This window comes from Syngnathus typhle, linkage group LG15 (assembly GCF_033458585.1).
Source record: "Syngnathus typhle isolate RoL2023-S1 ecotype Sweden linkage group LG15, RoL_Styp_1.0, whole genome shotgun sequence".
NCBI classification, from domain to species: Eukaryota; Metazoa; Chordata; class Actinopteri; order Syngnathiformes; family Syngnathidae; genus Syngnathus; species Syngnathus typhle.
Genome location: NC_083752.1, coordinates 1,052,552 through 1,076,476, shown reverse-complemented (window position 1 = coordinate 1,076,476; position 23,925 = coordinate 1,052,552). Strand labels below are relative to the sequence as shown.

The 23,925-nt window shown below is 50.4% G+C and overlaps 1 protein-coding gene across 3 annotated transcripts in view; it reads left to right on the top strand.

Moving 5' to 3' along the window:
• The first annotated feature begins 450 nt into the window (after positions 1 to 450).
• Positions 451 to 23,925, top strand: part of LOC133167814 (polypeptide N-acetylgalactosaminyltransferase 10-like) — a 29,736-nt gene continuing 6,261 nt past the window's right edge. Inside the window, exons 1-13 of one of the 3 annotated variants that reach the window (XR_009718105.1) lie at positions 451 to 813; positions 10,655 to 10,757; positions 10,830 to 10,968; positions 11,964 to 12,130; positions 16,473 to 16,658; positions 16,796 to 16,979; positions 17,528 to 17,645; positions 18,230 to 18,337; positions 18,413 to 18,634; positions 18,700 to 18,816; positions 19,853 to 20,002; positions 20,074 to 20,736; positions 20,808 to 21,118. Coding sequence is in view for 1 of the 3 variants with exons in the window: in XM_061298783.1 (XP_061154767.1) it covers positions 649 to 813; positions 10,655 to 10,757; positions 10,830 to 10,968; positions 11,964 to 12,130; positions 16,473 to 16,658; positions 16,796 to 16,979; positions 17,528 to 17,645; positions 18,230 to 18,337; positions 18,413 to 18,634; positions 18,700 to 18,816; positions 19,853 to 20,002; positions 20,074 to 20,253 (1,839 nt within the window). In the remaining 2 variants the exon portion in view is untranslated. Of the gene's footprint in view, positions 814 to 10,654; positions 10,758 to 10,829; positions 10,969 to 11,963; positions 12,131 to 16,472; positions 16,659 to 16,795; positions 16,980 to 17,527; positions 17,646 to 18,229; positions 18,338 to 18,412; positions 18,635 to 18,699; positions 18,817 to 19,852; positions 20,003 to 20,073; positions 21,119 to 23,925 lie in introns of those variants that run through there. The other 2 variants (XR_009718106.1, XM_061298783.1) reach the window with 2 other exon arrangements.

The window sequence follows — 23,925 nt, the reverse complement described above, 5'->3', positions numbered from 1 at the left end:
ACGCTGGCAACTGCGCTGTCATTCTTGACACTTGCGCTCCCATATTTTATTTTGCAATGCGACTTGAATTGATTTGAGTGGGGCTTTTTTTGTTTTGTTTTACTATCTTCCTCCCCACTTGCGCAGCAACCACTCGTTGTATTTGATAACTCAAGTAAAAACAACATCTCCTGTTTAATTTCGTCATGAACCATTTATTTTTATATCATTGAAAATGATTTGCAAGATATGAGCAATTCTTGCTTGAAGCCTTTATTTCCAAGCTGCATTTGAACGCAACAAATGGCGGATTTTTAAATAAATAATGTTTTATTTTTTTTATACCGATGTTTTGACACGTCGCTTATACTAAGTTAAAAAAAATAAAGAAATATTTTCTAAATGTAATATTACGATCCCCCCCAAACGCCCTCCTCCTCCAAGGGGTGGGCGGCTTTCCCCGCCCTCTAGCGGCAGACGGTCGGCGCCCATTCGGCGTCGCAGCTCCGGGCTGACGGACTTCTTCCGTCCCGCTGTCAGTCAGATAGGAAGTCCCTCCGGTCGGATACACCGAAACGAGCGTGCAGTCCCGGGGGAGGCTCTCCTCGGTTCCCCAGCGCCGCTTCCTCCCTCCCTCCCACGCACGCTTGCTTTTCCCCTCCCGAAGAGATGAGGCGGAGGGAGAAAAGGCTGCTGCAGTTCGCCGGGCTTCTCATCGCGGCTTTCCTCTTCCTCCCCAACGTCGGCCTGTGGTCCTTGTACCGGGATCGGGTGTTCGACAACCCGCCGGACGCGGCAGTGGCACCGGCAGCGGCGGACGGAGCGCAGCTTCAGGTGAGGCAGGCGGAAGTGTTATCGTAACGCGCGCGGATCTATGGCCAGTGTTTGTGTTGCACGTTGGTAGCTAGGTAGGCGGGCGGGCGGGCGGTCGGTCGGTCGGTCAGGCAGGTAGGTAGTTGGGTAGGAAGCTAACCATTTGCCAAAGTCTCGGGTGGACTTCCACTGTTAGTTTTGCACGTTGGTAGCTATTTTCGCTTGCTTGCATTTGCACCCGCTGTGAGCGAGCGAGCGAGCGAGCGAGCGAGCGACCTTGGCCTTTTTCTAATAGGCGTGTCAGCGCGGTGGCTCAAGCGACCAGGATGTGTCTGTTCCGGGGCCACGTCGCCCGCCACCCCGGAGCGCGTAAACGTGAGACTTGAGGAAGTTGCCGCCGCCGCCGGTGGTGCGTTCACAGCTTGACAGTTGATCGCAGCATTGGCTCTGAGCGGTGCTAGCTTTGCCACGACCCCAACATGTCACGATCCCCCAGACCGAAAAGAAAGCAAATCCACGGCAGTGAACAAGTGAAAACAACTTTCATTGACGTTATTGACAAGAGCGATTGAAACTTGATTGAAACTCTGGCCTTCTTGATGCAATGGTGAAGCGGACCTGAGTGATAAAGAAGATCACCACACTTTGGTGCTGTTCCAATAGGATCGCATCTGACTGCAGGATCAACACATTTTATTTTGTGTCGTCTACTTGTATGTCTATCGTGTACTGACTATGTCTCGTCACCGTGGGATGGAGGAAACGGAAGTTCGGTTTCTATGTGTGTCTTGACATAGGAAGGGATTGACAATAAAGCAGTCTTTGACTTTGAACAAAGCAATCACGTAACGACCGATGAATAACCAACTGTACTCTGCCCGCCTCTCGACCTATGGTACAAAGCAAAATGGCATGCGTGTTGAAAGCACATAAGAGTCCACTTCGTTTCAGAACACACTCATTGGCCAGTTAACAGTGCGTTCAAGTGGTGTTTTGCTTTTTAGTAGCATCACAATAAAAGGACTTCTCCATTGCATTGGACCTGCTACGTCCCGTTACTAAGTTACACCGTCCGTCTCTGACCACAACCTCGACAGTCCTGCACATTGGGGGCTTGATGTTGTCATGGCGACCCCACTCGGGTCAAATGTGGCGTTACGACCGTCGCCGATCGACAGTGCTGGGATTTGACCCCCGAGCTCTGAAGTCAAATATTTGGAGCAAATGCCTCGACTGTACCTGGGAAGTGTTCATTTTCGCCAATGATCTCTTCATTTGACGCTTTCTGGGATGCACTCCACCCAAAACAAATGTTTGTTAGGGAGGGTTAAATGTTCCCTGCGCTCCCTCCCCCAAAATGAACCCTGGCAACCCGACAATGGCGCTTCCTCTTATTCAAACGGGCCCAAATGTGCTGAATGGAGGCTTTCATGGAATGCGCAAGTACGTGTGTGTCGCACGGTGGCCTGACCAGAAGGACGTTTCGGAGCGACTTCTTCAGAAGAAAATGGTGATGGGCTGTCATTCCAAGCGTGACGCCTTTGAACAGCAGCTCATTTGTGGCGTTCTCGTTCGGCGCGCCTGCGGAGTTGACTTGTCTGGATTTGATATCTCGCCTGACAAGCCACGTAATGAATGGGATTAAGGGCGCAGAGAGCCCGTTACGTATTAGCAAACAGCGCCATAACAGCTGTCGAGCTTCGGAGTCATTTAATAAGTCAGCCATTGGGAGCATACGCAAACACGGAAGCGCTGCCGACCGACCGACCGACGGACCGACTGACTGCTCGCCAAACGCAAAGAGACCGGCCGGAAGAGGCGCGGACAACCTTCTCGGTCGGGCGCTATTTTGCGTCGGGCGCTTGCCGCGTGCCATCGGGTCGTCGTCGTCGTCCGGTCTGGGAAGATAGAAAAGGGAAGTTGGTAAAGATCGACGGCGGGCAAAGGCTTCATTGCCGAGCCGTTGGCCGCACGTTTGTCACTGCGGGGAGCTCGCGAGCTTCCGCCGCACTCGGACGTCCATTGGCAATTTCCACACGCGGCAAATATCCTCCAAAAACACAATGGACCCGAGCGTGAAAGATGACGTCTTGAAAACGAGCGCTGACAAATCCCGAGTGAATTTTCTCGACACGGCGTCGGTCGGCAATTAAAGGACTCGCGTCGGCTCGTCGTTTTTAATCCTGCGAGGTGAGGAGCAATTAGAGAAACGTCTCGGAGAAGGATTTGAACCATTAAGCGCGGATTACGATAGTGGATGTGAAAGTTGGTTTTCCGCCGAGCAGAGTTGAAGGCGTGAAAGCAGAGTGGACAGATTATCAAAAGAGAAAAATGGCGACAACAAAAAAGGCAAATTGTGCGGCTTGAGTTTGGAAACTCCTCGATAGTTGTTTGTGTTTTTTGGTAGCCACACTAATACTTTTTGATACTCGTGTCTGCTTTGTGTGCACAAAGTCTGCAGCGCTCCTCTTTGAGATCAAGAAAGCGAATTAAGTTCCTGCCGGTAATAAAAAAAAGAAAAACAGCACGTACAGACTATAAATACGCTGCGGCTTGCGTTAGCAGATTTCCGGGTCTCTTTGTGAACAACACAAACGCAAATAAAGCAACGTCATGTCTGTGACCTTTTCGGTGGAGGTGTTTTTTTTGTTTGCCAGTCTCGCAAGCTGACGCCATCCAGCCAGCCGATGGGCGCTAATTTAAATGCTACACGAGTTGAAGTGACGTAACCAATCAAATGCACTAGCAAGTTTCTTTTGCACTTTGCCGCGGCGGCTGTGCGGATGTCAACATTAAAATTGTGCCTAGAGTTAGAATTTTGAGTGAAAATGTTGCGAAAAGTCGGCAATTATTTCCCGAAAAAAAAGAAGAAGCAGCAGCAGCAGCGGATAGATTGTACTGCGAAGCAGACCTGGCGAACATAATCTCCGCTAAAGTAAGATATGTCGGCTAATAATGTGATGCGAGGGTAGCACCGCTAGCTAAGAGCCGTTTGGCGCACTACAAGTTGAAGCAACTGTATTTGTACTTCGTCACGTCCGAGCCAGCCAGCCAGCCAGCCAGCGAGCGCTGGCTATCTATCGGGCATGGCCGTGCATAGCCTGCATCTGGAAAGTGTTAAGCCCCAAGAAAGCGGCGAGACGGCGAGCATGAAAGTCATTTGCCAAGGCGAGCGGAGCTACCGGCGCTTCTGATAAAACACCTCGGGAGGGAAAGGCAAGCGCGAGCAGGTAAACGAGCTGTTTGTTCACAGGCTGACCTTGTTGGAGAGCGAGCGCTTTCCTTCCCCCAGGTCCTGGCGCGCACAAGGCGGCGGCGGCGGCGGCTGGTTGGGCTGGCGGCACGTTGGCTCGTGAGCGAGCGCAGAAGCTGCTCAGTATGCCAATCGGGTGGGTCGCCCGTGCGCCGTGGCCCAGAGCGGCCAAACCCGGCCGGGCGAGGGACAGGTGCGGCAAAGCAAGAAGTCAGCCTTTTAATGACTGCCGAAGATTTGTTCACCTTTTAGATGATTCAACTCATCCCCCAACGCTAGTTGGTGTTTGAAAGGCGCCTTTTTAGTCCCTGGCACGAACGAGCCTTTTTTGCTGACTTTTTGTTCGTGTTGTTCCATTTGTACAGCAGCTGCTGCTGTTGGATTTAAAGCGCTGGATTCATCAAATGCAGTTGAGTCCTTGACATGCGACCGACACAAAGGTGCCTCATCTATTTGACAGCACGCAAAGAAAAAAGTAACGAGGCTTAGTGAGCGTGGATACGACCGAGCGCTCTGGGTGCATTTGCCAGACAGGTGCAAGTTTCTTTGTCATGAACGTTGGACTCATTCTTATCTGACCCTGGTCTGGTTATGAGACCCCACCAAAGCATCTTTGTTTGGATGATTAATTTGGAAGGTTCCCTGGGCGACCGACTCCAGGGAAAGCAAAATATTTGCAACTCGTCACCATTTTCGATGGCTTTGGATTTGGCACTTGTCTTTCGGGTAATGTCGAGACAAAAGGCCAGTTTCCTCATGACTTCTTTGGCAGCAGTCAATCAAGGCCATAGGGCAGTTGTGGCTGTTTAATTAGCCCAAGGTCACTTCCACGCAACAAAGGGCCTTCTCGGAAAGCCTGAACTTAGATCATCGCCGCGCTGTTGCCAGTGGCGGGCGACCAGTTAGTCTGATTGAAAGTTTGATCGGATTTTTAGCCTCACACTAATTTACACGTTCAGTTTACAAAGAAACTTTAGAAAGCCTAACCCATGGGTGTCGAACTCTGGGCCCGGGGGCTCGTCGCATCATTTTCGGCGGCCCGGCTGGACAAAACAAATTGTGGATCGACTTCAGGTTAGGGTTAGGGTTAGGTTCAGTTAGGTACGCACCTCAGCTCACCTCAGCTCAGCTCCACGAGAAATGTAGAGCTTTTATCTGTCGGGTGGCACTTTCAAGAGTGTAGAACCGTCCCGTGGTTTATGGCTCCTTATCTATATCTCCAGCCTGATTAGTCAGTCCGGTTTGTTGGCTGGTTCTTCACGGATCTGGCCGATTGGTCACGTCGCCCCTAGCCGCAGCTACCGTGTACATTTACAACAAACCAGGAGCGAGCCAGGGAACAGAATTGTCCAGACATTTTGGTTTTCTCTCATCCCATCCCGTGGCCCAATTGTTAACAAGCGTCAAATGTAGCTTGTTAAGCCCCATCCCGCATTGATTTTGTCTGACTCGCAATCCCCGGCCGGAAATCCATGTCCTGGCTTGGGAAGCTCCACCAAACCAGGCTAGCAGGATTAGGACCACGGAAGCATTTACGGATCGTTACGTAAGCCGCCACATCTGTCCTCTTGCTCCCGGTTGGCCCACGCAAAGCCGGCGGCTGGCGAAGAGATAATGCCCTGCTTACAGACAAGAAGGTCTCGGGACACCGAGAGGACGATTGCCGGCTTTACCGTCGAGCAGGTGACCCGCCAAAGTAAGTCTCCACTTTGGATTGTTGATGGTCAAAGCGGAAGGGATTTGCTGGCTTCGAACAAATCCAAGCACGAGATGGTGTTGCTTAAGTGGGATGCTGTCGACCCCCGTTTACAGGTACATTGCAGACCTGACTGTGAGAGGAAAGGACATTTTTGGATACTTTCCGACAAACACGCCAGCCATAGCCATTTAAGCTAGTCTCAGATCCTGAAGCTATGAAAACCTCCCTCGACCAGAAATGTCACCGTTTGGCAAAGACATCTCTACATGGCATCAAATCCAAATGAAGTCTTGGACAAGTACTTCTTTTCTCCGAAAGTAGCTACGGAAGCTTCCAAGTCAACCTTTTGTTTTTGCCCAATTGATTTGAGCGATTCCGTTCATCGCCTAAGAATGGCTTTGTTTTTGCGATTCATAACTGCTAACGTGAACACCAACTCCCAGCTATTTGGCACCGCGGGCATGCTACGCTACAAAGGAGATCAAAGTCTCCGAGGTACCTCTTTTTTTGCTCGCACGAGTACAATTCTGAAAGTAGGGAGGCGGCCATCTGTCATGGCCTTTGTCCAGTATCCATCCGTCTGCAGATAATGAATGACTTTCGGAGAGGGGGTGCGCTTCCAGGGAGGTAGGTCGGTCCCAATGCCTCAATCTTTGCTTGGCCAACCTCGACGCGTAGGGCAAAGAGACCATGGTCCCTGGGGGGTGGACGCTTTTGGATTAGATCCACAGACAAAACTCCCGGCTGGCTGGCTGGCTGGCTGGCTGGCTGGCTGGCTGGCGGGTTGGCTGGTTGGCTGGTTGGCTGGCTGGTTGGCTGGCTGGCTGGCTGGCTGGCTGGTTGGCTGGCTTTTCTCCAACTCTGTCAAAAGCGAAGAAAGCACTCAACGCCAGTGGATGTTTTCACAACTCTTCCCTATGTTTTATTGATGCCATTTGTTTTCCCTTTGGCCTTCACCTCAGATGGTACATGGTTGTTTGTTTTTGTTTTCTTTCCGCTCCCACCTGTCCCAGACATTGGTCTTTTTGTAGCGCTGGGAAGTATTTCAACCTGCAATGGCACCAAAGTATCAGCGTGGAATTGAATTGTGGGGAGGGAGCGGGTGCAGTTGACCGCAGTGAAAGATGGATTTCCTCCCCCTTGCGCATTTCTCAACCCATTCCAAGTTGAAATTGTTCAGCTCTCTGGAGTGACTACTGTTCCGGCAATATCCTTGGGACTAAATCCCCCATTGACTTTCCGTGACTCTGATGCGGCAATTTCTGAGACAAAGCAAAACGGACATGTGCAATTTAGTAGCAGCCTCTGACGGAGGTTTTTCAACTCCAACATAGAGGGAATGAAGAAGAAGAAAAACAATCCATTTGTCAAACGGCTCTTGAAAGTTAGCCGTGGAAAAATATCAAGGTCTTAAACGAGTGCCGTCGATCTGTCCTCCTTGCTTGGAGCCGGAAGTCCAGCTTTTGGAGGTGTATTTTTAGACCAAGCGGGTTGGCGCTTTTTTGTTTCTGTGTCATGAGCCAGGACAGGAAGAGCAAACGGACACGTCTGCGGAGCATTTGAAAGGCGGACGACGAGGAACAGGCCGACCGAGCTGGAACGTGGAAGGCGGGCGGGCGGGCGGGCGGGCGGTCGGTTAATTACGTCTCTGGGGGTTGAGGGGCAACGGGAGCTTTCCCGCTTCTCACCTTGACCGTCTGTCTACGTTTGGCAGGAGGTCAAGGAAAGCCAAAGGTGACCACCTCGCGCCACCCACCAGTGGAACCTTTCCACTCCTTGCTCATTTTTCACTAATATTACGCATTTTGCTGTCTCGCCGCTGTCTCGCCGCTGTCTCGCCGCTGTCTCGCCGCCTCAAATGCCATTGTTTCATTTGAGTCACTTACGAGGCTGTAGACCCGGGCCAAACATTCCTCATAATGAATGTACCAGAGTGACGGGCCGCCGGCAATAAAATGAATTTTTAGTGGGCAAACAAACAAATGTGTTGTATTTCTTCCCTTGCCGCTCCGGCGTTAAGTGATCGTTCATGGATGACAGCGGTATTAGCACAGCATCCAACCTTCAAGTATGAAGGACCACTTTCTGTGAGTCTAATCATGTCTGCTAAAAAAAGAAAAAAACATAACAGAATCTGAAATGAGCATGTATAATATATACGTATATACACACTGTATAATCGTAGATATATTTATACACGCGCTAATACGTTAGCCTGGAGCTAGTCGTGATGAAAAAGTGTGTATCTTTGGCACGAATCGCCGTATAATGTCCCGCGACATCTGCTGACGGTCTGAACCTCCGGCGGTGGCACCAATCTCGTCCTGCGCCGCTAAATTGCAAACATAATCTGCTGTCGGGCGGATTACCGGCCGGCCGGCTGTCCGGCCGACCGACCGCAGCGGCGTGGAAATGAGGTTGGGCGGCCACCGTTTCCGAGAGGCTCGTCCTAATCTAAAAATCCTTCGGCTGAGGTCAGAAAGCGGGCGAGCGGTCGAGCGTTGGCCGGAGGACTGCAGATTCAGTTGGGATTGTGCCGATTGAGATGAAGTGCTGCCTGTCCTGTCCCCTTGCCATCTCCATTTTTCAGTCCAGATTGCATGACCAAAGCAGTTATTGATTGGCATAAAATCACATTCCCTCCACTCTTCTAATCGGACATCACCGCAGCAGCGCCGTAAAGTCCGTTTGAGGTATGAGCGACTGAGCAGACCGCGACGTGCCAAAGCGGAGGCGCAAATTCCAAGCTGTTTGTCAGCTATCTCCAAACACCTGGCCGAGCGTGCCTCCCTCCCTCCCTCCCTCCCTCCCCCCCCTCGCCATCCCCGCCTCATTAAATTTAATGCTGCCTTTTAGCGAGCCATTTAACCGATGACAAAAGGCCACGTGTCAATCAGTGTTTGCGCAGGCATCGGGTACCGTACCGCGGCGGCTGCATCCAAATGGGATGAACCACCAAATAGATTTGGATCAACCTTGGAAATGTGTGCTTTGCGCATTGTTCCTTGACTCCCAAGATGTGAAGAAGTTCTAGGAAGGCTGGAACGGATTCGAGGCAATGGAGAAAGATGGCACGAGAGCCTTCCAAATAGTTGCCATGGCATCCGGTTCTTTGCTTTAGTGACTGATGGAGTAGTCGGTAGTTCAACGGTTAGGCCACCTGTTAAGGGTTTCTTTCAAAGTGTCGCCATTTTGAAAAGGGACAACCTCCTCGTACTGTCATCTGTTCTTCCGGATGCTTCCAACGCTTTCCCACTTTGGCCTTCACTTACTGTCCGTCTGGATTATGTTCCGCCGCCCACGTTCCTCGGGCGAACGCAATTTTTTTTTTCCCCTCGTCTTTTCTCAAGGTTCTTACGGAACAAGTTACGAAAGCCCCCAGAGAAAGGCGGCGTATGTTGAAATTTTAATGGGGAGCAAAAAATGGGGCCAGCGCAAAAAATCCCATCTACTTTTTGGAATTCTTCCGTATCGATTGTCACAGATAGAGTGTCTTTGCCTGTCTCGGCGTTGGTTGCGTGTGACTCGCCCAGTGCGTCCACCTCTGAAGAATGGAGGCAAAACCAAAATGAAATGAACTGAATCATATCTTGATTATTTTTTTGGAGACACGGTAAGAGGATGCCAAATAATGGCTCACACCCTCTCCTCTCGCGCTAGCAACATTAACAGATAATTCCGGCTTCTGTGTGAGCGTGTGTGTGTGTCATGGTGACCCAGACAGAGCTGTCACTGCGTGAAAGAGGGCGCGGGAAAAAAAAGGTCGGCATTGAAAGACATTTTGGGGCTGTTTGTTAGTCTGCCAAAAAGGATTTCAATTGCAGAAATGACTACTTTTCTGTCACAGAAATCACAATATTTTGAGTTTTCCAACATGGCAGAAGAATGCTTAGCACATCTGACGTACAGTTCTGAGGTTTTGGGACTATGGCTTGGGTCGGTTTTCTCCCCAAAATGTTTTTAAATGTAATTAGTGACTCCAGCTACTTAACCAACCAATCAATCCTACATCTTAGATATGCAGACGTTAAATCGAAATGGGCCACTTGAACCTGCAATGTAAAACCCAACCTTAATCCACTTGTGCAAAATGCTCCTGACGCATGGCAGCCACCCCTTCCAGCATACAGAAAGCAATATTACAGCGCGTGTGGCGCTAGTTTGTCAGTCTGTGTCACGTTGTCACAAAGCGCTAGTTGGCTTGATAATTCATGCTAATTCATGCCTGCTGGTTGCGCCATTTGGATTTAAAGCGCGGGGCTAATTGGCGTTTCCTGTCACTGATTATTCCCGCGCCGATGCCGTGATCCGGCACGCCGGCGTGCAAAAGCACGTCTGCACGTGCGCGTCGTTTAGCACGTCCGGGTGCCGACGCCCTTTTGCATGTCAAGTGGGCGAGGTGCTCGGCACACATAAGATCCCCGCTTCGCTGCCGCCGCCGCCGCCGCCGCATTGGTATTCACCTGGCGAGCTTTGCCGAGCGTGAAATAGAAGAGTACACTTTTCTGCGGGTAAACTCTCAGTGGAGCAGTGAGCAGGCTGCAACTGCTGCTCCTTTGGAAAAAAAACAACAAAAAAAAACCCCCAATACTGTCAGGCAAGAGAAGCCTGTTGTATAACTGAAAGTTTTCTCTGGCCTAGCTATAAAGAAAAAATCTCATTCTCTCAGCCTTGTCTGTATTTACAGTACAATAAGAAGGCTCGGGCCGTGAATGCAGCTCCATTTCCCTGGAGACTGAATCGATAGTCGTGTGTTTTTTCTCTCTTCAACTGAGCAAGCGACGAATCGAATCGACCACGGTTTGTCCATTGATTACAATGCAAATCGATTGCAATCCAAGACGATAAACGGTATGTTCCTTACCTTTTGTTCCAAATCCTACTCGATGTTATTATTGCTGCTTTTCCAGGGTGTTAACAAAGTGCAGAAGGACAATCCGGTGCGCAGAACCGCTCCACAGAGGAAAGACTGGCACGACTACCAAGCCATCAAAAGGGATGCCTCCAGATCCGGTGGGTCCCGTAATGTCCCATTGTAAACCTTGACAGCCGATGGCCGGCCGTCTTATCGTTTGATTGATTCAGGTAACGGCGAGCAGGGGAAGCCCTTCCCCCTGACGGAGGCCGACCGGGTGGACCAGGCCTACAGGGAGAACGGCTTCAACATTTACGTCAGCGACAGGATCTCCCTCAATCGCTCCGTCCCCGACATTCGTCATCCCAAGTGAGTTGCGGCCGAGTCTCTAGCTATCTGGCTAATGAGCTTTCTAGATTCAGGAGCCCATCCAACTTATAGCAGCTCGCTTCCTAGCTGCAGTGTATTGCTAGCGTTTTGAACTATGGATTGAGCTACCTTGCCTACATATGTGGCCAAATACCCAACTAAATACTCCGCTATCCAAGCTACTTAAAGAATGATCGTAAATAGCTATCAATCTAGCAAGCTACCGAAATACCTAGCTTGCGCGCTAATTACGCTATACCCAGCTACTGTACTTACCACTCAGTCGTTTTACGGAGCGCAACAAAAAATGTTTTCAATATATCCAGTTGTTTAGCATACCTTCGGAATAAACTGACATTGTTACTGCAAAATCATCCATTTCCTGGCTTAGCGTTTTGCCGAATGGGGGGTCACAGAGGAACGATCTCCAGAGCACCGTTGAAAACCAGCAGTCACTTGAGAAAGGTGTGCGTGTGCTTGTGTGAGCATCCAGATCAAACACTAGCGCCTTTCCGTCCATTCAGATCAATAATCTCCAGTGGCCGGATCTGCGAAATTGAAATCCATTTGAGCAGCCGTAATCTCCTTCTCCTCTCCGCTCTCTACTGTGTGTTTTGAGTGTGACGGCGGAGTGAAAGGTGTCTAATGGGAAGGCGTCACAGTCCTCCCACAGGCATCCATCCATCCCTTCCTTCCTTCCTCGCTGGGAGACATTGATGTAGAAGTAGACAAATGAGAACCCAAGATAATTCCCGTCTGGGCCATTAGATGTGCTTATTATGACGCCATCAAGCTTCTCGGGCGGGCCATGTAACTTTAAAATATGTAATGCTGGCGAGCGGCGTCAAATGATTTCTTTGTTTTTTCTTCTGTCCAACACGACATGACTAGAAGTGAGTTGCGAGGAATGAAAATGGCCGCGCCGCTCCGGACCCACCTTTCCGTGACTGTGATGTTTCTCATATTGCAAATGTATGTCGACGTTTGCACGTTAGCTGTAAACGGAAGCTGTACGGCGAGAAGCTGCCCAGCACCAGCGTCATCATCCCGTTCCACAACGAGGGCTGGTCGACGCTGCTCCGGACGGTCCACAGCGTCCTCAACCGCTCGCCTCCGGAGCTCATCGCCGAGGTCATCCTGGTGGACGACTTTAGCGACAAAGGTAAGGCGAATAAGAAAAGCAAGGGGGAAAAAAAGGGAGGCAAATGTTTCCGCCCACGTCAACGAGGAATCATATCTCGCCGCGCCGTGGATATGAATGTTTTCAATCGTTATCCTCTCGCCCTCTTCACTTACGCGACCGCCCTCCCTGCCTGCCTCCCGCCCTCCCTCCCTGCCTCGCCTACACTCGCCCGTGACTCAGTCGAACGCACGCAAAACGGCGGAATTCTCCTCCTGTCACCTCAAAGCGTTTCCGACAAACTCACTCAGCTCCGTGGCTGCTCATTTTTTCCAAGTAAACGACCGACTGACGAGGAATCTCATATCTGCTCCTTATCAACCAGCACCTTGGGAAATAAAAATACGCGCAAGTCTGGCCGGACGGGCGTGTGTCGTGGCCTACATCAGATCCTCTCACCGGCCCGACCAGTTGAATCCAAATTCTCCGAATCCGCAGCTTTGGCGGCTCTCCTAATCGGAGGAGGTGCGTGAATTGACCTCGGGGAGCTTGAAAAGCGTGCGAGCCGCTAATCCGCCTTTCGGGCTCCGTGACCAGCTCCGGCCTGGAGATGACGAGGTGGGTTCATTAGCCGCCAATTGAATTTCCGTGGAGGGAGGCTGTTGGAGCTTCGCTCTCCCCGCATCACATTGGCCTCCCCTCGCATCCTTTCAAGGTGAGCCGAGCTAATGGGCTCGTCTCTCGGCGGATTCCTCTGCTCGCCATCTGTCCTGCGCCCGGCAGGGCTGAGTTGATGAATTCTGACCCCGGTGGCAGTTAGACAGCCCAACTGCGAAAACAACCACATGGAGCGTCAAAGCGCTCGCTGGCTCGCTCGCTCGCTCGCCTGCTGTCGGCTTGGCCTCGTATTTGAAGCAGATAACCACGCGGCTTTATGAGAAGACATTTTAGTCATGACACAAAGGCCATGCAAAATTTGTCTTGGCGGGCCATAGAAAATGACGCGGCGGGCCGCCACATCTGGGGGCCCGCCGCGTCATTTTCCTTGGGGGCCTTGACTTTGAGTTAAACTCGAGATTTTAATTGTGGTTCTTTTTTTCCCTCTTTTTCTTACCTGGGCATATTCTAAGATTTATGACGCTCATAGCTTTATCCACGGGCGATACCCTGAAATTGTTTCATCAGAATGCCGCTTTCATCATGTTCCCGCGGGCGTGACTGCACATGTGCAAAGCTGCGTGTGTGTGGGGGGGTGGGGGGGGAGTAGCAGTCAAAGACGGGGCGGGGGGTATCTTCCAATTCCCTCCAGACTGGATTATATCACCACAGACGCTCCCTTGGCATTTTTTTTTTTTTTTTTAAGCAGCTTCAAAATGCTCCCCGCTCGGCAACCCTATGAAAAAAAAACCCTGCAGTACAGTATGTGCGGCATATTTTGGAGGAACTAATCCAGCGGTTTGACAAGGAAGCGCTGCAGTTTGTAACGGATTCCGCTGCAAACGGAGGTGGCCCACTGAAAGGAATGGTCCTCCTCTGTTGTTAGGCCAATAAAAAGACTATTTGGCCATCAAGGTCCATTCCGCATTAGCGCCAGATTCAGCTGATTGAACGCATCAAGCATGGCCGGCCGGACAAATGAAATGTGATGGACAGAAGGTTGGCTCCGAAAACTAAGGCAGCCTTTCAGGTCCTGCATAAAGGAGCCTTTAAGAGAGTCCACACACATGAGGCGGGTTATGGCGCTTAATATGGACTAATGCATTTCCCCACGTGTGTGTGCGTGTGTGCCCGCTCTCAATTAGTGTGATTTCAAGCCTCGCCAATTGTCCAAGCCCTCTCCCAATTCATCGCTTGGGCAAATGAAGCATAAATAATGAGACGCCGTGAACCTTCCTCGCCATGTGAACATGGAACGGCGGCCGGCCGCTTCCTCCCGTCTCGCTCGTCAGGGTTGTGCCTGAATCGGCCCGCCTGATCTTAAACACAAATGGATCTCCTAATGGCTTGTCACTAATGGCCTGAGCTTCTTTTTTTCTTATCCCTCCTCGCTCGGGGTGGCGTCCGTCCGCTCTCAGGAGACGACCGCGACAACAAACCACACCGTTATACCATGATATTGAGGGCATAAGTTCGACATTTGGGGCTTATGTTGGGTAGATGGTCCCAAATAGGACCCTTAGGATGAAGTGGCAGAGGCTTGTTTGTTACTGCTGCCATTCTTTTTCAAAAGTCACCGGCCTCACTGCGGTCATGCACGAGCAATGACATCATCAAATCATCTGATTGGTCGATGCTATGTCTGATTTGATGGGCCCCTGTAAAAATGTGCTCCGCTTTGGGGAAATGATAGAAGCTATTAAAAAGCCACTAAAGAGAAACGAGAAGATGGGTCGAGTCACGAGAAGGCTTGGAAGACGTCGCCGGAGGTTCTGTTGGTTTTGGCTGGTCCCGCTGTCCGTCGGGATCAGCGACGCCTTCCCGAGAAACCGGCGCTGCCGAGTGGCATCAAGGTAGATGAGCAAACGCAAAGAAGCAAGGCAGGGCAGGCCAGGCCAGGCCAGACGAGACGAGACCAGACTCCGTCGAGTCAGTGCCCAGATGAAACCAGCCTGCGTGTCATCCTAGCAGCGGGAGTTTCTCCTTTAATGGTTTGCAAGGACCGTTGCTTGTCCTCCACCCTGTCCTCTGATATTCGGAATCCAATTAGTAGACGTGTTGCGAGGGTGGTGGGGAAGGGAGGGGGGGGGGGGGGTGCCTTTACTGACAGCGGGCCATTTGTAAGAACTGCTATCAAGCAGGAACACCGACTGGGTTAATATTTTATTAATGAGGGCTCGGAATGTGCAAATAAGCCCAAACATTGAAAGGAGGTTTTCAGACATGTTTTGCAACAAAAAGATGCACTCGTTTTAGTCTCGAGATTTAAACAGCACTTCAAGTCTGATACTTGTTTGTTTGTTTGTTTGTTTGTTTGTTTGTTTGTTTGTTTGTTTGTTTGTTTGTTTGTTTGTATGTAGGGGAGGCAGTGCTCAGGAATAGTCCATGAAGGCAGGTAGTAAACAAGAAAGCACAGGGCCTGGCAGACCATCCGACGTGATGGATAGCAAATAGGACAGGACAGGAGTCGTATCGAAATGTGCCACGGAAGGAACGAGACAGGGCTATGAGCACTGTTAGCCGGACCCTGTTAGCAACAGACACCAGCCTTAGCAGACAGGACAGGACAGGACACGGGTGGTGAGCCCTTTATTCCATGCCAGGTCAGCCCAGGATAGGAAAAAGACAATAGGACAGAATAGGACAGGAAAGTGAGCCAGGAAAGGTCAAGCAGTGCCAACCTGCTTGTTAAGAATGAGTCTAGCTGGGTAAGCCACCAAAGCCCGTCGCCACGCGTCTGCTGCCGAGACATGTGAGCCAGTCAATCATTCATTTGCAATGATCCGTCAAGCCGCTATGAAGAGACGGACGGCAAACCAACGGCAGGCGTCCTCCACCGTACCGTGACTGGCTTTGGCCCGCGAGGCTTGTACATGCCCCCTTTATTAAATTAGCACTAAAAAAGACAGAGCTTGAGCGAGCGAGCGAGCAGTTTGTTTGTTTGTTTCGCCTCGTCAAAATGACGGTGTGGAATGAATCACGACCTCCAGACGTGAAGATTTACTTGCAGCAAGCTAGGGAGGGGGAATTGATTTGCGTGAAGGCGACACAGAGGAGGAAAGCCTGGCACTTAGAGACCATTTTGTCCTTGATTGATGCTTGTCGAACGCCACCACAAAAATGGGAACCTGCCTGGCCAAGTTCTGTTTTGTTTTTTTTGGATTGGATTTATTTTTTTTATTTGTGACACCTCAAATAAAAAAAAGCGTTGGCTTCCTCCAATGCCCCTGGCCTCCGTTAGCCACGTAGCAAATCCGTTTGTGATCAAGCAGTCTGTTGCTGAATACTGAGCATTGCAAGCCTTGCTCCTGTGCCAGCAATGTTTATGCATGCATCTTTCTTTCTTTTTTTTTGTCTTCTGCTTGGATGCTGTTCAGTCTCCCTATAGTCCAACGACAGCATTAAAAAAGCAAAAAATCAGCAGATTGCAGAAAAGTTTGTGAAAAGAAGTTTGTGAGTGACTTATGATAAGGAAGGCCAAAAGGGAATATTTTACGTTTGGAGCAGGTGGCGCTGCCAGATGTCTTATTTAATGATGATAGTTAACTTTTTTTTTTTTTTTTATCATTTGTCACAGGCGCTGTTAAAGATTGAAGTCACCCAAATGCTCCTTTGAATACTGAAACCATTTATTTGATTTGATTTTTTTCTACGGGAGGCATGTTAAGTCTGGTGATCATTTTGTTGAATCGGCATTGTGGTCATGATTTCCCAACATTTCTCACAGTGCACCTGAAGGGGCCGCTGGATGAGTACATGGTCCGCCTGCCCAAAGTACGCATCCTGAGGAGCGAGAAAAGGGAGGGTCTGATCCGGACACGTCTGCTGGGCGCCGCCGCTGCCAAAGGCGAGGTCATCACCTTCCTGGATTCTCATTGCGAGGCTAACGTCAACTGGTTGCCTCCGCTACTCGGTGAGGGAAGAAAAAAAAAAAAAGGCGCACATCCTTAGAAATACACCTTGCTTAGGGAGAGAAAGAAAGAGAGAAAGAAAGCGAAAGAGAGAAAGAAAGAAAGTCCCACATCCTTCAAAACACACCTTGCTTCTCAGATCGGATCGCCCAGGACCGGAAGACCATCGTGTGCCCGATGATCGACGTGATCGACCACGACAACTTTGGCTACGAGATGCAAGCGGGCGACGCCATGCGCGGCGCCTTTGACTGGGAAATGTTCTACAAGCGCATCCCCATCCCCGCCCGCTTGCAGAAGGACGACCCCAGCGAGCCCTTTGAGTGAGTGGCGCTTTCGCCAAAGTGCGTGTTAACAGTGATGGGAAAATGAAGCTTCAAATTTGCTTCATGAACCAGTTGTAGGTTTTGACTCCTCCAGGTGGTTTAAATGACACCGCCCGCCATGGTGTGGCCATGATGTCATGACTGTGCCTTGAAACTGGTACGGGAAACCAAAAACAGTTGGAATCAATCCTCATTTCTTGGAATTAGTTGTCTCAGCTCGCCTGGCGAGATGACCTTCATCAGTGCAAATCCAATCGGAGTCGCAAAGAGTGTCATTGCCATTGACGCATGGCGCCCATCAAGCCCCTACCTCAATGTCAAAGGAGCAGAAATAGAAAGCATCGAGTCGGCCGTTTCTAATGAAATCTCGGAATATTCACGGGCCGTTGAGGCAAATCTCGTTCCCCTTTCAAGTGTGATGACACTTGATAGCGCCCGAGCCGGCCTGTCGGTACGCTGATGTCTTCGTCCCAACAACAGGCGGCAGCTAGCGCAAGACGCTAACGGATGTGCTCTATTTTGTTTGATTTTTTGGGGTGATTTAGGTCTCCGGTAATGGCAGGAGGCCTGTTCGCCATTGATAGAAAGTGGTTCTGGGAGCTGGGGGGCTACGACACGGGTCTGGAGATCTGGGGAGGAGAGCAGTACGAGATCTCCTTCAAGGTAAACAGCAGCACACCTCAAATTCTCCAAAAGCAAATGATGGATCAAAGATAGCACGGGCCGCCCTCGTCCGGGCGCAACGTGGGTCGTGCGCAATAATGTCAAACGTCTTCAATCAGGTTTCCCCCGTTCAGCTCTTGTTAGAATGGAAGCCAAGCCACTTGACATCAATCACGCTCACGGCGCCGTATTGTTCGATTGAGCGTTTGTTTGCCGTTTCAACGTGAATTATTCCGTTTAACTCGGTCAGCGTGCTAAGAAGCCGTGCCGTCGCTCTTCCGGTCAGTCGAGCGAGCTGGCTGCGTAATCGAATTGCACTTTGAGCGAGTGCCTCGCTTTTGTCGTCTCGCTTAATCCGCGCCCCCCCATCCACCCCTTGGGGGGAGGCTGATGCTTGCCGCTTTTGTAAGGATTATGAATTGAACCGTCGAATGGACTCGCGTTGCTCTTTGTACGAAGCCGTTTGTCGGGCGGGAAAATTAGCAATGGGCTAGTTGCAAAGGAAAGCAATAGGTTTCCACACTGGTAGCAAATGGCAAAGAGTGAGCCGCCGGCGACTGACGGCGAGTCCTTACCACGCTCAGGTCTGGATGTGCGGCGGTCGCATGGAGGACATCCCGTGCTCCAGGGTGGGACACATCTACAGGAAGTACGTCCCCTACAAGGTGCCCGGAGGGGTCAGCCTGGCCAGGGTGAGTCTGGCCCATTTTCTATCGCCGTTTTGTACTCTCGAGCCAAGGCTCACAGCAGCGTGGCTCTTCTCGCAGAACCTGAAGCGCGTGGCCGAGGTGTGGATGGACGAGTACGCCGACTACATCTACCGGCGGCAGCCCGAGTACCGCCACCTGTCCGCCGGCGACATGACGGCGCAGAAGGAGCTGAGGAGACGCCTGGGCTGCAAGAACTTCAAGTGGTTCATGAGCGAGGTGGCCTGGGATCTGCCCGAGCACTACCCGCCCGTGGAGCCTCCCGCCGCCGCCTGGGGCGAGGTAAACCCATTTTGTTGCCGTTGAAGCCCTTCTCGAACATTCGCTGCCACGCCCTGTCTTGGCAGATACGAAACCAGGCTAGCGGCATGTGTATGGAGACCAAGCACTTTGTGTCGGGAAGCCCCATCCGCCTGGAGAACTGCGGAAAGCTCCGGGAGGAGTTCAGCTGGAGCCACGGGCAGGTGAGTGAGTCAGTCAGGCAGTCAGGCAGTCAGGCAGTGAGCGAGGCAGTGAGTGAGAAGCCAAAGTTAACACAACCAAAATGGAAGCAAAAAAGGGAAAAAGGTTAAAGCCAATGTTGTACTTCAAGTCAATTGTTCTGCAACTGCGAGTATTCTCAAAAAACCCAAAGTGTTTGGACCAAAATGTCAACACATTTTTCACTCTGAAAATCTTGACAAAAACTTGATGCTCCAAATTCACTCTAAAACAAACGAGTAGAAAGTGAACAAAAGAACAAGTGATTCATTGTTTGAGGAGAAAAAAACCCCCAATGAAAAACCCAAGTGGCTCAGTAAAAATTGAACAAAGACTTAAGCCATGAAACAGGCAAATTGGGTGACACTCAAATTAGCTGCCATCGCAAGTTGAATGACTTGGACAAGTCGCATATTACTTTGAGATAGGCACACTTGAATCGTTGATACGCTTTCCCTTTGTTGATGCACTAAATTTGTCCCTCCGGAAATTGCGTTTCCACATCCAAACACGCACGCACGCACGCACGCCTTGAGCGTGATTAAGTTGACACGCTCCCGCAGGAGCGTGTTTGTTTGCAGATGTGTAAGTCCAATTCAGAGAAGGAGCCTAATAGATTGCGAGTGTGCTTTTGTTTCCGCCGCCCAAAACGGACGGACGGACGGACGGCAGCTTAGCTGACGCTCAAATTGCTTTCAAGCGCCGACCGACTCTTTGTTGTTTAATCGATGTCACGGCGCCACGTCTCTGTTCGGCCAGGAGTGACGCAAATTGCAGGGAGGACTTTGTTGGCTTTTGTCCAATGGAGGAGGCAAAAGTCAATCCATGGAAAGTGTTCTGGCCACAACGTGAAATTAGGTGGACAAAAAGAAAGTCTCAAGGGCCGATGATGAACAACTCACCGATATTTCAGTGTAGCGTGATAAAAAAAAAAATATATATATATATATATATATACACACACACACATTCAGAGGTCGTGACCCCAGCACAATTTAGCGCATCCCTCACTCCTGGCAGGTGTTCACGTTTGGTTGGCGCGAGGACATCCGCGTGGGCGACCCCATGCACACCAAGAAGGTGTGCTTTGACGCCGTCTCCCACAGCAGCCCCGTCACGCTGTACGACTGTCACGGCATGAAAGGAAACCAGCTCTGGCGCTACCGCAAGGTACGTATGAAGAAGCCCCGCCCCGCCCCCTCCTTCGTCACCGATTGGCTCATAGGAGTGTCGCCCGGCAGGATCAGAGCTTGTACCACCCGGTGAGCAACAGCTGCGTGGACAGCGACGCGGCCGAGCACCGTCTCTACATGAACACGTGTAACCCGTCCTCGCCCGGCCAGCGTTGGCTCTTTGAGAAGACCAACGGCACCGTGCTGGAGCGCTTCAACCGCGGCGGCGCCGCCGCCGCCGCACATTGAACACCGCCCAGCTGGTATCGTCCGCCGCTGCCGTCCTGGGGTGGGCCCCGAGTTTGGTTGATGGGATTTAGCGACGCATTCCTACTCCTGTCGCCTTATTTTTCCTGCCTTTTTCTTCACCGCCGAGTTCCTTATCTCGTCCTGACGAGGAGTGGGCGGCTTCGCCGAGCAGAAGCGCGTGTGAATGCACCCCACCTTCACCCACCCCCCTTGCCGTGGCTTTCCTATTTTTATTTTTTCATTTCTTGACGCTCTCATGTCCCTCGTCACAGGCGGATGAGCGTGGGGTCGCCCCCGCCCCGCTTGTCGTGTGATTGGCAGGTGGGATGGGGCGACACGGGCGGGAGAGGGAGGGCGACTTTAATGCACTTGTGATACACTTGAATGAAAACTTAGTGCCTTTGCTGAACATTTTCGATGTGTGGTCAGAGTGCGGCGACAGTGAACACGATTTGAGCGAGGAACAGCGAAAGACTGAACCGAGTGAGTGTTGCGCGTCAGAATGTTCCTTTTCCAATCGTGAGGTAAAGCTCTGCTCGTTTCTTGGTCCAAAGTCAATCTGGAGAAAAGTGGAACTCTTCTTCAGCGAATTCTTCATGTGCGAACGAAACAATTCAGCAAAGAAACAAATGTTTTGCGTGCGTTTGTCATGTGACCAATGTGCGTGTCGCCAACTGTACGCTTTGTACGGTGGTTAATACAACATCTTGATGATTTTCTACTGGTGTTGCAAAAAAGTGGTTGAAAAGAAGTTTATTTAGATATTTAACAAAGTGTACAATGAAACTGGAGTTGTATGATATTTTTGCTGGGATTGTAAAAACAAAAGAAACAAAATAAAAAGTTTCTATATTTGAACAAAAAACATTTGATCTATTGGACTTATTAGACGTAGTCAACGTTAGCCTTGTTAGCTGACGCCTTCCGACGTGTATGGATGTCAGTGTAATATGAACGACATCGTCATCCGTCTCGTTCGTTTGCTGGCGGCGATGACGGCGCGCCATCTGGCCCGCGTTGCCATCTGGCCCGCGTTGCCATCTCGCTGACTCCACTTTCTCATTTCCCCCCCTTGTCACTTGTTATTAGCGCTCTGCTGTGACTTTAATCCCCGGTGGCGCGCAAACGTACTCCCCCCCGAAAAGCCCAAAATGCCGTCATCGTTTCCTCCACAAATGACAAAGCTTCAGGCGACAGCGTCAGCTCGTCGTCTGATTTGAAAGAAATGTTTTCTCCCTCTGGGCTCGAAGCCACCGAAAGCGAGATGAAGTTGTGACATTTTTCTTTCCAGTCAAATTCAAATTATTTGCGTTTTTCTCTTATATCTCGGATCCTAACGTGATAGATGGATGATATTGATGTTATTGTAAAATTCGACACGTTTTTCTGACAATAGCACTTTATTCTCATTCAATTGCATTTCAAAGGAAGTTTGAAAATAATACTTGGACTTTACCAACTCGTACGCCAAAGTTGTCCCACTTGTGTGGAAGGCATGTTACAAATCAAACAGTTCTATGGAAGAAGTAACCCAAAGGTTTCTCTGTTTTCGAAAAGTCCAGTGAAATGATGCAAGCTATCGCCACCATTCTTATTTTGCTTTCTTTGTCCACTCCAAGCAGCAAGTAAGCAATCTATCTCCCCTTCACCGTGAATGATGAGCTAGCACGTGGCGTTAGCGTCACGCTAATGCGGCCGTAAATCTACGCGGCGGGCGGGAGGAGGCCGGTGATAAAGAGATGAAGAGTAACGCCGTCACTTTTTAATTCCCGGGGAGGCGAATTGAGATGTTGTTTTGGTGTTTTTGGCACGCGCGCACGCAGACCAAAATGGAAATAATGAGCCACGGCTGGATTGTCTCGCAGCAAAACACCATTTGTAGAGGAAAAGTAGCAGACAATGATTTGGGGGTTGTTTTCTTTCTTTTTAGGGGGGACTTTTGGGTAGCGTGAGTGCTTTATCATTGTTATTGCCCTTTTTAGCGAGGGGAGGGTTATTTGGAAGAAAAGCTCCCTCCCGCAATGGCTTACTTAAAGCTGCAAACGATGACAAACGTATCGTCGCGCCACCGTTTATCACGGTGAGTGGTCCAAAAGACGAGACGGCGTCCAAGAAGCAATCTTATGTGGTGGCGGCCCATCTGTCAAATTGCTGCTCATCTGGCATCATCGCCCTTTGTCAACGTGTAGGAATTGGCCCAAAATGGATGCTTGGACTCAAAATGGCTGACTCCTGTCTAATTTCCGGCACGCATCTTTGAGACTTTCTCGCGCACTTCCTTACCATGGACGTGCAACCCGTTTGGTGTCGATGGCCAAATTGCTCCGAAATGTTTGTTTCCGACAACCATTTGACGGTCATTAACAGGGTCCAGCAAAGAGAAACATTGCAAGAATTTTGCTTTGAGATTTGATGCACATAGTATACTAGACAGATGGCAAATCGGACACAAGTTTTTGTCAACGCACGTGGACACTTAGTTTGATGACTGGGTGTAAAATGGAGCTAATATCCTTTTGACACCATGCAAGGATGACTTTCCTGTGATGCGTTTCCACCTTCCCCTTTTCTTTGGCATCTCTGCAGCTGCTGTTTTGATGGAGATGATCACAGAGGACCACGCAATCACTGTCATTATCTTCAACACGTTTTTCCTCCTCACACTGCTAACAAGAGCGAGTGATTGGCAGCTAGATAAATCCGCCGCAATAACGAGTGGGAAGTCGGTAGTTTTTTCTCTTCCCCTCCAACTGAAATAACTCGAGAGTTTATTTTCAACATCTCTTTAAATGAGATCCCGAGGAAGCACCTGGCAAGGGAGGGAGGGAGGGAGGGAGGGAGGGAGGCAGGCAGGCAGGCTGGGCTTTTGGCCTTTTGGGCTTTTGGGCTTGGTTTTGCAGAGATGCTCATTGGACCTTGTCTTTGCAGCGCCGTCCGTCGTCTGGTGTGGGATGGCCAAGGTGTCAATTAGGGCAGATGCGAGGAAAGGCGGGCGCTTAATGACTCCTTTCAAGCCGAAGCGTCGGGCTTCCGACGGCTCAGACCAGCGGGGCGGGGGATGAGCGTCACACTTGAGAAAGTTGATCAAAGATATTGTTGCATGCGTTTCTCAGCTGAGATTTGTTACCGTTCAACGGCGTACTAATGCGCTTGTATTTGTTGCGTACTATTTACGTCTTTGACGCTAATTTAGCATTCCCGCACATCCGTTGTGCCGCATCTTCTCAATGAAATGCCATTAATACCCCTTCAAGTTGCCAATGTCACCTGAGGCTGAGATCCAAGGAGATGAATCAAGCGCACAGCCAGCCAGCCAGCCAATTGTGTGAAAAGGAACGCTGGAGCGATCGAGAGTAGCTCGGGGCGGCTTTCGGCACAACAATGATGAACTGCGTTAAGTGTTTGAACCCCGACTCGCAATAATCTCTTTAGCCGCGCGACTGGCCAACGAACGCCGCCTCCCCTCACCTCCCCTCCCCTCCCCTCCCCTCGCCTCGCCTCGCCTCGCGCTTCTTCTTCCTCTCCCTCGCACTGATCTCATATCAGCGTGCATATCTCTAGATGGTGTTATCATCAAATCCCCACCAGTTGCTTCTTTTATTATCGACCTAACCTTTCACCGACGGACGTTTCAATCCCCGCCAGACTTTTTCTTACATTCTTGTAATGACA